The sequence below is a fragment of the Arachis ipaensis genome, chromosome B05, assembly GCF_000816755.2.
Source record: "Arachis ipaensis cultivar K30076 chromosome B05, Araip1.1, whole genome shotgun sequence".
In the NCBI taxonomy this organism is placed as follows: Eukaryota; Viridiplantae; Streptophyta; class Magnoliopsida; order Fabales; family Fabaceae; genus Arachis; species Arachis ipaensis.
This window is the reverse complement of record NC_029789.2, coordinates 9,196,976-9,209,670: the sequence shown is the minus strand read 5'-3', so window position 1 is coordinate 9,209,670 and position 12,695 is coordinate 9,196,976. Positions and strand designations below refer to the sequence as shown.

Here is a 12,695-nt window from a genome sequence, read left to right as displayed (position 1 = left end):
TATAATGATATAAGTAACTTTTTGATAAGAAATTATTTTTTTTTAAATATATGTATATATTTTTCTAAAAAAAGAAAGTACTAGGTATTTTAATAAACTTCACGCTAACCAAACTTAGTGTTTTAAAAAAAAAATCTATAACAATACCATACTCAAGTTAATTAACTATATTACAAATGTAGCTATTACGAACGAGACTGAGGGCCTATTTCTATCCCAGTGAATCGACATAGTAGAAGTTAAAATCTTTACTGCAGCTATGATTAACTCATGATTTCATTATGTAAGTGATATGGGGAAGGTGCATGAATGCATGGTGTTGCCGTCACATACATGAAAACTACATCTAGAGTTTGATATTTAGTGAATTCTAAAACTTAAAAAAAAAATAGCATAAGACAATTAAAAAAAAAATCTTACTTAAAAAATAAATATTAAAAATATAAATATTTATATTATCTCCTATCAATTTAAGATTTTAGAAGAAGTGATATCATAATATTAGCTTCTTTCAAAATAATCCTCATTTGCAAATTACCTATCTCTCAATTTGTTCTTGCCACTACTGCCATGTGATCGCTTTTACCTACTACCTTCCTTAATTAAGTTGGAGCAGTTTTGCTTAATTAAGAACACACACATACGAGTTGTCATTCTGCCTAAGGTACAGAGATTAATTAAAGTACATTATCTAATAATACTCTAATATTATATTAAACATATATATATACATGCTATGCTAAGCTAGAAGCTTTAATTTGATGAAGTTGAAGAATACAAAGTATGTGGTAATAAGGAAATAATTATGAAGAGAATGAAAAGTAGTTAAATTATGGAGGTATGAGTGGGGACAGATAGAGAAATAGGAGGAAAGATGCTTTAATGATGGTTATATATGATTGGCATTGACTACCTTGTCCTAACCTCTTTGGAAAGTTCGCCTTTTCTGTCACACAATTCGGATTCTACATTTTAAATACTAATAGACTAATAGGGCCTTATGTTATGCAATGTACTAATGTGTCCATATTAATTAGCCTCTTACACAGACATTTAATTTGTACCAAAATGTTTTGCTATAATGTAAGTTTTGCTAACTCGAGGCACCATTTTCGGATGAGGACTATTGAGAACCAACCCCACAGGCCCCCTCTTTTCACTGCTACACCAAAATTTTGATTCACATTTTGGATACAATAATGCTTATGATGTGCTCTCTTCCTGGGGCTATTAATTATTTGCCCAACATATTTAAAACTCTGTTTGAATAGTCACTTTCTCTCTTTTTTTTATTTTCATTTTCCATTCTCATATAATATGGCAAGTAATAATATTCCATAAGGCAAGGGAAGCATTGTTATTATCATCACTATTAACAAATGCTGCATGCATTTGTGATTCCTGTCATACAGAACAAAAAGAACAAAGACAATGAAATAATAAAGATGCGTCATGTATGTGCATGTGTTTATTTTCTTCAGGTATTCAAATTTGTTTCAAAATTCCCATGCATTAATTATGCTATGTATAGTATTCTATAAACTTCAATTTTTCTTTACTATATATAAAAGAAACTTCTTAATAAATAATTTATTTGTAGGTATTTTTGCAGACATTTCCAAAGAGGAAGTAATTAAGGAGCCATTAATTTCGAAATTTCGTATTATTAATTATTACAGATGGTGAAAAAAAGGTAGATAAATACAAAATAATCAAGCACGTAATGATTGTGATCTTTCCAGTAGCTAATGTCACTGTTTGAGACAAAGTACTTCAGTCTCAAAGGTTATACGGTCATATGAAAATCAACTTTAGTTTGCTTTTAACAATGATGTGTTTTCAAAATTATTTTGGTTTGTTCATATGAAAACAAACAAACAAACACTATAAGCTAATGTAATATAGCTGGCAAGTGGCAACAACGACAAACCTATCACATAAATATAGCAAGTACCATTCTTCATACTCGTTTGGAAGCCCTGAGCTTCAAGCTTCTTCTGAATTCAATTATTCTATATAACTTCTAATTTGTCTTCTTTTATCAATTTCATCCAAAAAAAAAAAAAAGAAGAAGGAAAAAAAGAGTGTGACAGTCAAATCATTTTTTAACTTACTGTAAAACAATTTTACTATTTAATATTTGTTTCGGCATCATTAAATCCACAAAAAATATCTTTTTTCAATCAAAAGATCTTTTTTTATTTTTTAGTGTGTTTAACAAATAAAAGCACTAAAAAATCAAAAAAAAATAATTTTTTTGATAAGTTACAATTTACATCTTTTTTTAAAAGATTTTTTTTAAAAAAAATATATTTTTTACATAATAAATAAACAAAAAAGTACTTTTATCTTATTTTATCCAATCATAATTGATAGATAAAAAGATCTTTTTACATAATATATCCAAATATAAAATCACTTTTACTTTTATAAAAAATCTTTTAAAAAAATCATTAAATTTTTTTTTTTAAAATAGCGTCCAAACAATCCCTTAAGTATGCATGTTCATATGGTTCACGGTTCACCTACCTAATCTATCCCTTGGATTTGTAAATTGATTTTTTATTTAATTAATTTGTGGAGAATCTTAGTGATATAGAACTATGTGAACTTTTATCTTCATTATAGGGATGCCATAAATTTTTGTAATTTATAATAATCCTCAATTAAAAACTATATATCCTTACATAAATTTTCGATAATTACATGGATCTAGGAAGCATGTTTGTCTAGATTGATTTGAATATTGATCCATTATATTTGCTTGATCTGAAACCTCATAATAAGCATATTTAATTATATGCTTAATTTATGTTTAGTATTTGGTCGTTTCTGGCATTGAACATTGGCCTTCTGACTTGTATGCAGTGTATAGTAAGATAAAATAGAAGTTTCATTTGTTTATTTATTGAAACCAGAAACTTTGAGTCTGGATTGAAGGCTTAAAATATCAGATGCTTCCAAAGACTACCTCAGCATGCATGTTGTTTTGTAGTTCCTATCTTCATAGATATAATATATAGCTTCACAGTGCTTTTTTGTCAAATTTGTCACTTACATATTTTGATGTTTCAAAAAATAGATAATAATGATTCAGATGTTAAATTAAAATTGATTTCCCCTAGAAGTAATGCCATTGTCATATGCTTAATAAATATCATGCATTTATTATTGTCTCTCTAAACATGTAGCTTGAGTTTCAACATGGTTCTTCCTCGGTGTCCTTTATCTTTTCTCTTTTAATCTGTCTCCGCATGTGTGCAACGTTGTTTGTCAGTAGAATTTGTGTGAAGACAGTAAGGGAGAAACAGGTCACATTACCTCACTCCAATCCTTTTCTTCTTGTATTGGTTATGCAAAAGGTTAAAGGTCAAATACCCCACCATTAACATATTATATTATATTTGTGGATTCTTTGACAAACATTAGTCCCTTAAATACTCAAGGACAATATGGGTATCTCCTCTAAAAAGCCATTTTTACAAAGAGAAACAGAAACCCCACAATAACTCTCTATTCCTTTCAAAGTATCCAATGTCCTTTATCCCTTACCTTTCATCCCTTTTGAGGTAACTAAATCCTTGCTTTTCTTTCTTGCAATCCAGTTTTTTGTTACCATCTCACTTGTTCTCTCTTTTTATCTGGCAAAACTAATAGTGTTGAAGTAAGGTGAGATTTGTCTTTTTATTTTTTAATCTTACAAGTGAATTTTAGACACCGTAGAAGAGACTTGTAGCAATGTAACTAAAAAATAAATGCTACCCCGTTACTACAATCATAGTGTATCTTTTTCAACTAAAAGTGAACTACTATCTGAATTTTGTCCCACATTATATTTTGTCTTGGTTGTGGTTCCATCAAATCAATTGGCCTAATTGCTAATATTACGATTAAATTAAGGGATGGATGCAAAATGAGACAAAATGGTGGACGGACGGTCACCAACTCCCACTTGCTTTCCAACAAGAGAATAGAATGTTGAAAATATGGCCTGCTATATTACCAATTGTGATTTGCTGACTTATTTGTTTTTCTATTCATTCTGTACACACTAATTTATTATTATAACTTATTATCATATAGTATAGTAATAGAATAAATAATGAATATGCATCTTTATCTTTGTTTATATGTTGAGTCTGCACTTACTTAACAGTCAACTCTAAACAGTTGAGCCTCTCATACCTTGGATCTCTGTAGAGTTTGATAGAGTTAGACTGAGATTTTGGCAACTTTTTGAAGCTTTGACATCTTTTTCCCCTCGTTCATTCACCATTGTCAAAGTTATTATTATTCTATTAAAGCTAAAAAGAGGACTTCATTCTTCAATTAAAGGGACACTCTCCTTTTAATGCAATGCAAAAAGGCCACCCTTTACAAAGGCTTGTAGTTGTGGCAGCACAGCACTAGCAGTGTCACAACTCTTCACTCTTCAACGACAAGGTTCAGTGGTCAAAAGGGAAATTCTTTTGTTTATCTCCCTTACATCCATGGTTTTTATGAAAAGATATATCTCTTATGTCCCGGAAGATTATGCTAGCAGCAAGTGATCATCATCACTTTGTGGTTACTTCCTGGAAGGAAACTGAACTATGCTGAAATGCAAAGTCGCATGTGAAGTCTTGGCAGTTTAGAATCTATTTAATGGTCTCTGGCAACTCATTTGGCCGATTTAGAATCCATTTGGGAAGTTTGTTGAGAGTTCTTGATTGTTAAGTTCCTTGGTATGATGTTTCCAGTGACTCTCTATTGCTTTTTTTTATCCACCGTTGATTTTGTTGTTTATGTGAATAACTCTTGATTTGGGTGGCTTTCAGTTTTAGATATGGGGATTGAGAGAAGTGGAGAAAACAAAATTCTTGGGCTGAGATTCACTTCAAGACACAAGCGTTCAAAGAGGTATACCTTCTGTTTCATATGCTTCAATTTTTCGCTTCTATTGTTTGTTGCATGGATTGGTGTTCTTCACATACTTGTAAATGTTTACACATGACAACTTGTTTCTATTTTTTAATGTGTTTTCTGTTTCTACGTGACAGTCTTCCTGTTAAGAAAGGAGTGGAGGAACATGATAATCAACTTGAGGCATTAGACTCAATGAAGCTGGTATAGTGAACCGTTCATGATGCTGAAATAACAATTTTTTGTTTTCTTTTTCATTTTTTACATAGAATTGAATTGTGTAAATGGTATATATGATTTGAGATAGAGAGTTAGTTAATCTGTTTGCATTTTGTTGAGACATTAATGATCCGTGACATCATTGGATATAGTCCCCCACATACAACAAATTCTGTTTGAGTAGCAGGACTTTTGTGACTCTTAACAAGTATGGGTTTGATTTGGTTACAGGATATGGGTTACCTCACAGAATGCACTAAAGCTAGAAATGAAGTCCACACTACTCTCAAGCAAGAGGTACAATACAATACCATAATTGTTATTGGTCATGGCTCATGACTCATGACTTTACCTTTTTACTGCACTATATAGCCCATTTAGCCATGATCACTTCATCATGCTTCAGTTCAGCTTTTTTCTAGTGACTACTCAGAATATTTCTGTCTTATTTACTCTGTCTATTTCTGTGTAGATTCTACAACTAGAGAGAAGATTACAAGACCAATTTGAAGTTAGATGCACCCTAGAAAAGGCACTTGGATACAGGCCTTCATCTCTTGTTAATCCAAATGATAATACCATGTCCAAGGTAGATTTCTCTTTGTTTCTCTTAATCATATTATCTATAGCTATGAATGATTAATGGAATTATGTTACATGTAATGTTATGCTATTAAGAACATTGACCTTACAAGTGTATATGAGTTTTGTGTCTTTGATTTCTTTCTGTTTATCAAATATCATCAACTCTTGTTTACAATGTTATATTGTAACTCCAGCCAGCCACAGAGTTAATCAAGGAGATTGCAGTGTTAGAGTTGGAAGTTGTGTATTTGGAGCAACATCTTCTCTCTTTATACCGTAAAGCTTTTGAGCAACACTTATCTTCTGTCTCTCCTTCCACCAAGGAGGAGACTGTGAAGCTTCCTCAAGCAACGCCGCAACCTCGGCTCACTCAAGTTTCTAAGCCTCAAGTCTTAACCAAAACAGAATGCTCTGCAGTACAATCAAATAATAGTCATGAGCCTCAGACTCGGGGAAAAGAATCCAAAGGAAATCTTCCAGAAGACATGCATATGTACTCTGGAGTTTACCGTTGCCATTCTTCATTGTCGCATTATTCAGCATTTACAAGATCTTCTCCACCATCAGAACCTTTAACTAAACCACCCCGTGCCTGTCATTCTCAACCATTGTCCATGATGGAGGTAAATCTAGTCTCAAGAATATGCAAACTGTTTTTGTCACAAAACTAGGACAATAGATATAGGGACAAAAGACACAATATTTCTGTATTTTCTTTCCTGAGAAACTTTCATATCCAGCTTGCCACCTTGATCATCAACTTGGTAGAACACTGTCTTGATTATTCTAAACTCTCACATTGTTTTCAAAGAAAAAACATGACAATATTGATGGAGTGGAAGCCTTTGGATTTTGACTTTGAGTTGTTTGTAAATTTATACAGTATGGCCAAAGCAATCCACCAAATATAGTTAGTCTGGCAGAACATCTGGGTACGCGAATATCCGATCATGTTCTAGAGACACCTAACAAACTTTCCGAGGACATGATCAAATGCATATCAGCTATATATTGCAAGCTTGCAGACCCTCCATCATTGCATCCCGGCCTTTTGTCTCCCACTTCATCCTTGTCCTCAACCAGTGCCTTCTCCATTGGAGATCAAGGTGACATGTGGAGTCCAAGGTTCAGGAACAATTCCTCCTTCGATGCTCGGTTAGACAATCCATTCCATGTTGAAGGACTCAAGGAGTTCAGTGGACCTTACAGCACCATGGTTGAAGTAACATGGATTTATAGAGAAATTCATAAATCAGGCGATGCTGATAAGTTGCTCCAGCATTTCAGGTGAGCTTATTAAAATATCCAACTAAGTTAATGAATAATGAAGATAGTACATAGTTCATTAACTTATTTTTTCATGCCCCTTAATTTTTAATGTTGTTTCAGGTCACTTATTAGTCGATTAGAAGAAGTAAATCCTGGGAAGTTGAAACATGAAGAGAAGCTAGCTTTCTGGATCAATGTACACAATGCTTTGGTGATGCATGTAATAATAATAATTATCCTCAAAAAGATAAAACTCTTGCTTTCTTGTATACTCTTCACACATTTGTTCCCTTTGATTTGCTGGTTTATAATGTGTTCATTGGTATTTAATAGGCATTTTTGGCTTATGGAATTCCACAAAACAATGTGAAAAGAGCTTTTCTTCTTCTCAAGGTAAATAGTGAAGTTAGTAGGCTAGTAGCATCTTTTATAGTCAGTCATTGAAGGATGAAACTCATAACATAACCTTCTCTGCTTGATTGGCCTTTGCAGGCTGCATATAATGTTGGTGGCTACACTGTTACTGCAGACACAATACAAAACATTATACTCGGATGCCGGATTTCTCGTCCTGGACAGGTTCACCCTATGATCCTAACCTATTAATACGATAGAACATGTAGAAGTAGAACATATGAATTATAGTTGTTAATCCAATATAGTACTAGTGATTAAAATGGTGCTTCTTAAAACTTGTTTGTTCCTGCAGTGGCTACGTTTGTTCTTTTCTCAAAAGAGCAAATTCAGAAGTGCAGATGGAAGATTAGGATATGCGATGGAGCATCCTGAGCCTCTTTCACACTTTGCACTCTGTTCAGGGAACCATTCTGATCCAGCGGTATTCAACCACTTCTTAGCTGTGAACCTGTGCAATTTATTTACATAGCAACCCCATTTTCGATAATTAAATGCTAATCCAATATTTATATTCATGGCAGGTACGTGTATATACAGCGAAGAGGGTGATTCAAGAGCTAGAAGCAGCAAAGGATGAGTACATTCGAGCTACATTTGGGGTACGGAAGGATAAAAAATTACTACTACCAAAGCTTGTTGAGTCATTCACCAAGGACTTAGAACTATGCCCAAGTCAGGTTATGGCATATCTAAGGACATGCTCAAATGATTACTTATTTGGCAATTTGGCAATGTTACTTGTTAATGTGTTTACTCTATGTAATGTAATTCTTTTTGTACAAAGTAGCAGTGAAGGGTGTGAGTAAATAATGATAATATGTTGCCATTTATATGAAGTGCATGCACTCGCTAATTCCTCATAAAAAGAAAGAGAAAACGAAATTGATTTTTATTTGGGAATTGAGAATACACGAGGATCAGTAAGGAGACTCTCCAATGACATTTCCAGGGGGGTCATAGAAACAAATGGTCAAGCTAGCTTTGTCCTTCACGCAAATGGCTTGGGAGCAACCAAGCTGCACCGTGTTCCTCCATACCACCTGCGTGTAAACGCCGCACTCGTGGTTCGACACGCACGTATTGCTGCTGTGGTTGTAGAATTCTTTCTCCTTCACCCACTCCTCCACCGCCGTGCGTGGGGCCACGCCGGCCGCAGATCCTGACCAGAGCTGGTTGCCGCCGTACTTGCTGGCCGTTAAGTTGGCGAACTGGCAGGCCATGTTGTTCCTCTGGTAGCGCACCATTAGGCTGGTGGCGTTGGCCAGCTTGTCGCTCCAGCTGAGAGGTTGAACTCCCACTGCGGCTCTTGCTTCGTTGTGTGCGTCTAAGTACTCCTTCGCTGGCGGTGTCGTTGCTCCTTCGCTTACGAGAAGGAACATGGCAAGAAGAAGAAGAAGCGAGAACAGAGTAGAACGCTGCATTTTGAATTTAGGATGCAGAGAAGTGTGTGTAGGTGAAAGGAAGTTTCTTCTTAAGGTGCGGATAGAGATGAAGGTGTGGATTTACCGTGTTGCCCTTAAACATGGTGCGGTGCAAGAAGGCATTGGAGGGTGAACCGCAGCCTTTGACTGGAAGACATTGACATTACTGTTACTGCAAGCTGTATTGCTCTATCATTTATGGATCCATCCACCAATTCAATCTTTTATTTACTTGGCTTTTCTAGTATTTACTTACGGTACATCTAATTTTACTAGAATCTATAAGGTAGAAACTCGTACTAATTTTAAAGAAATAAATGACTATTTGTACCCATAAAAGATGAAAACGCTGACATATATATTCACACTAAATCGAAACTAAACTTGTACCCACGCAAGATACCTCCATGTGACAAAAGTACCCTGTCTTTAGAGGGTTGGAGTGCCACGTGGCGTACTTTCGTCACACGAAGGACATCTTGCGTGGGTACAAGTTTAATTTTGATCTAGTATAGCTACATATGTTAGCGTTTTCATCTTTTATAAGTACAAATAGTCATTTGTTAAGGAAAAGTATACAAAACCAAGAGGTGATCAGCAAAAAATAAACAACTTAACTAATTTATAAATATATTTAATTAATTTTATTTGTTTTTAATTTATAATATTTTATATTAATTGCTTCTCACTCCAAATTAAAATTCTGAATGATATATTGGAGAAATAAGGGTGGGATCATGGAACTTCCAACAATCCCGATTCTTAGTATATAAAGAAATTTATAAAATATATAAAAGAACATCCATTTAGTATGAAAAAGAAACATTCTAATACTTAGAAGAAACATCATAATGCCTAGTACAAGCACCATTCACGTAGAGATTTTGAATTCATTCAGAAGCATTTGGCTAGTTTTTGCCTGGTACCCTCTTGATTCCTAGCATTATTGTAAAGTTAATAGACGGTTGAATGATAATTTAATTCGTTAAATTATTTAATAATTTTTAAGAAATTATATAGATAAAGATATTTAAAATATTTTTTAAAGATATTTTTTATTAATTAAAATTTAATATATATAATCGATAAAATCGCGTTATTTTTGTCAAAATTAAGTCTGACAAATTAATTTAATCGAAAAAATAGTGAATTAAATTTTAAATTGGTCTAAATTAATATAAGACTAGAATTTAGAATTCTCAAAATTAATGTATATAATAGAAATATTTTAGTCATTTTCTATAATAAAGGTATTGTAGTTATTTTTTATAAAAAATAATATTAATGTAGACTAGTTTAAGATTTGATTCATTATTTTTTCGGTCAAATTAATTTAACTAGCCTAATTTTGACAAAAATAATACGGTTTAATTAATTATATGTATTAAATTTTGATTACTAAAAAACATCTTTAAAAAATAGACATTTTAAACACTTCTATCTAATAACTCTTTAAATTTTAATTATCAACTTCACATAAAATTAACTGCATTACTCTACACACGAGTTTTCACTATATTAGAATTCTAGTAATAATAGAAGGCAATAGCCAATAGGATTGTTCATTAACTGATTTTTAAAGTTTTATATAATAATTAAAAAACATGTATTAAATAAACATGGTTATGGTAATGATAGTGAAAGTAGGGTTCTTTATCGAAAAGGTAATTTCATATCACATTACGCTTGTAATTCTTTTCTATTTTATAATTTATCTTTCAATTTATTTTGTGTCACTGTGATTTACTTTTAATATTATTATATTTTATGTATTTCATCCTATAAATTTAAGAAGTTGGAGAGATCCTGCATTGTTCTATAGGAGTTTTAGTAACGTTATATCCAACTATTTGGTGTTCATAGATGCTAATGCTAATGTCATGCAAATAACAATTCAAAAAAGGATCTCGCTACTTTCATAGTTCAAGATTATAAACAGCTCTTAGAGAGATGTCATCTCTACCATAGTGGTTGCCTTAAAGTGAAATTTGTTAATCGTGACGAATTCTTTATTGATCAAGTAATAGACCACAACATGCACATAATTTTTAATTATAAAGTGTGGTTTAAATCTTTATTGGAGAATAAGAACTTTTTTTGGCAATGACATCAATGTCGAATCAACTTGGCATGCATCACCATTAAGTGATGGTGGCCCATATATGCCATATGTGCCTTCAAGTAATGAACCCCTTCCATGTCAAATGCAACCCCCTAATTAATTATTTTACCATATTACTAGACCAGCCTTCTTTTGGAAATCACTTATTCATGTCTTCAACTGTGTGCAACCAACTTCCTTTCATTATTCAGAATGATATGCCTTTCATGCAGACTTTAGAATGCTCTAATAATGTCATGACCACTTTTGGGGGAGATTTCACCAATCAAGATGTACCTAAAACACACCCTAATGTAAACATATCTCATTTTACTCTATCTGTAGAGGTAGTTAATGAGTATAATGTGGCATTTTTAGAAGGCATGCATGTTTCATTGGACTAGTTGAAAGTAACGGCTGTGAACAATGATTCAAATCTTCTGTCAGGTAACACTTTTTCCTCGATTCTATTAGATGCAATTCCTTTAGTTTATTCTATTGTTAAGGTTGTTAGTTGTTACACTTTATCAAGCTGAGCTGACCATTATGCAATGGTATGTATGTACTCTGATGAATTTTTTTTTTTTTTAAAAATTGGTTTAATAATCTCATTCTTCATTTCATCTTATACTATGTACTTAATAATTTTTCCTTTATATGTAATAATCTCAACTGCTGCCAGCCAAATTTGCAGCGAAGATTTTTCCATCTAAGTTTGATAAAGTTAAGGTTAAATATCCTAGCATATTTTTTTGCATGATAAAACTTAGATGGAATTCGAAGAGACCTAACGGTGTATTCATCACAAAAGGTTAGGACAGATATTACAAAACAAATAAATTAAAGAGTGACAATGTTGTTAGATTTAGTGTTGTTATGAATCCTTACTGCGTTAGGATTTTACAAAGTTTTGCATTTTTTCTTGGTTGGAAAACTTAGATACTCTGTTTTGACATGATCGAATGCAATTTTAGAGAGGATAGATGAAATTGTTATTTTGTTTAGTTCATCTAAAGGGTAGGATTTGCTGAGATGGTGTTTTTTATTTATTAAGGCAATGATTGGGGGTTTTGGGATTTTATTGCTGAATCATGAATAAATTGTTTACAAAAATAAAGGTTATGAAAAATAGAGTGTATTGTGTGATTCACTATTATTATTTTTTATTCGTAGATGGAGGATTATTCCATGACATTTAGTTTTTGTCATGGTGAAAAAGTTCAAAAATAAAGATAGTGAATAAAAAAATTTATGAATTGAACAACACAAAGGTGTTAATAGGAGTTGAGGAGATATTTTGCATCACTGTAACATTATTTAACAAGATGGATTAATGTCTCTGTAGATTTTATACTTAGAATTTATACAAATGGGGTCAGGGACTATATATTTTGATGTAATATAATAAATATATTTTTTCAGTTTTTATCTGAGCACACAGTTGTCAATATACGTATTAATTAACACTCACATGTATAATCGTTGATAGAATATGCATTGATATGATATTTTAGTTAAAAAAAATTTAAAAATAAAAATAATGATAGAATAATTTTTTAAGATTAATTTGACTATTAATCCTATGATTTTAATTAATTGAAATAGCCTAAAAGAAAAGATCCTAAGGCCAGTAAAACAGAAAAAAGGGGAAAAGAAAAAAAGCCTAGTAGTAATAGTAGCTTCTCAGCTTCTCTTCTTTCTCAATAGGCACATGCAACTATTTTGATAGTTTATCTAAAATACTTTTTTATGAGAGATAAACGACCATTTTTATATTTGAC

General features: G+C 32.3%; 2 protein-coding genes across 3 annotated transcripts; one reads left to right on the top strand and one right to left on the bottom strand.

Annotated features, from left to right (window-relative positions):
• Window positions 4,121-8,282, top strand: LOC107642821. 2 transcript variants are annotated; one of them, XM_021122978.1, is made up of 13 exons: window positions 4,121-4,724; window positions 4,818-4,899; window positions 5,040-5,106; window positions 5,353-5,418; window positions 5,594-5,710; window positions 5,901-6,329; window positions 6,590-6,993; window positions 7,096-7,195; window positions 7,309-7,368; window positions 7,468-7,554; window positions 7,685-7,813; window positions 7,914-8,106; window positions 8,149-8,282. In XM_021122978.1, the coding sequence occupies exons 2-13, from the start codon at window positions 4,826-4,828 to the stop codon at window positions 8,196-8,198; spliced, it is 1,776 nt and encodes a 591-aa protein (XP_020978637.1). In that variant the 5' UTR covers window positions 4,121-4,724; window positions 4,818-4,825; the 3' UTR covers window positions 8,199-8,282. The 2 variants fall into 2 exon arrangements, with proteins under 2 accessions (XP_020978637.1, XP_016201784.1); XM_016346298.2 differs by having other exon boundaries at window positions 7,914-8,222.
• LOC107642823 (STS14 protein) lies at window positions 8,200-8,986 on the bottom strand. The gene has a single exon (XM_016346299.2). The coding sequence runs from the start codon at window positions 8,811-8,813 to the stop codon at window positions 8,310-8,312; it is 504 nt and encodes a 167-aa protein (XP_016201785.1). The 5' UTR covers window positions 8,814-8,986; the 3' UTR covers window positions 8,200-8,309.

What these genes read in the sequence shown, in the direction of transcription:
- LOC107642821 (XM_016346298.2), top strand. Translation starts at nt 4,826, where the DNA reads ATGGGGATTGAGAGAAGTGGAGAAAACAAAATTCTTGGGCTGAGATTC. An exon ending in GAGCTTTTCTTCTTCTCAAG is followed by an intron (nt 7,369 to 7,467) that starts GTAAATAGTGAA and finishes TGGCCTTTGCAG; the next exon opens with GCTGCATATAATGTTGGTGG. An exon ending in GGATTTCTCGTCCTGGACAG is followed by an intron (nt 7,555 to 7,684) that starts GTTCACCCTATG and finishes TTGTTCCTGCAG; the next exon opens with TGGCTACGTTTGTTCTTTTC.
- LOC107642823 (XM_016346299.2), bottom strand. Translation starts at nt 8,813, where the DNA reads ATGCAGCGTTCTACTCTGTTCTCGCTTCTTCTTCTTCTTGCCATGTTC.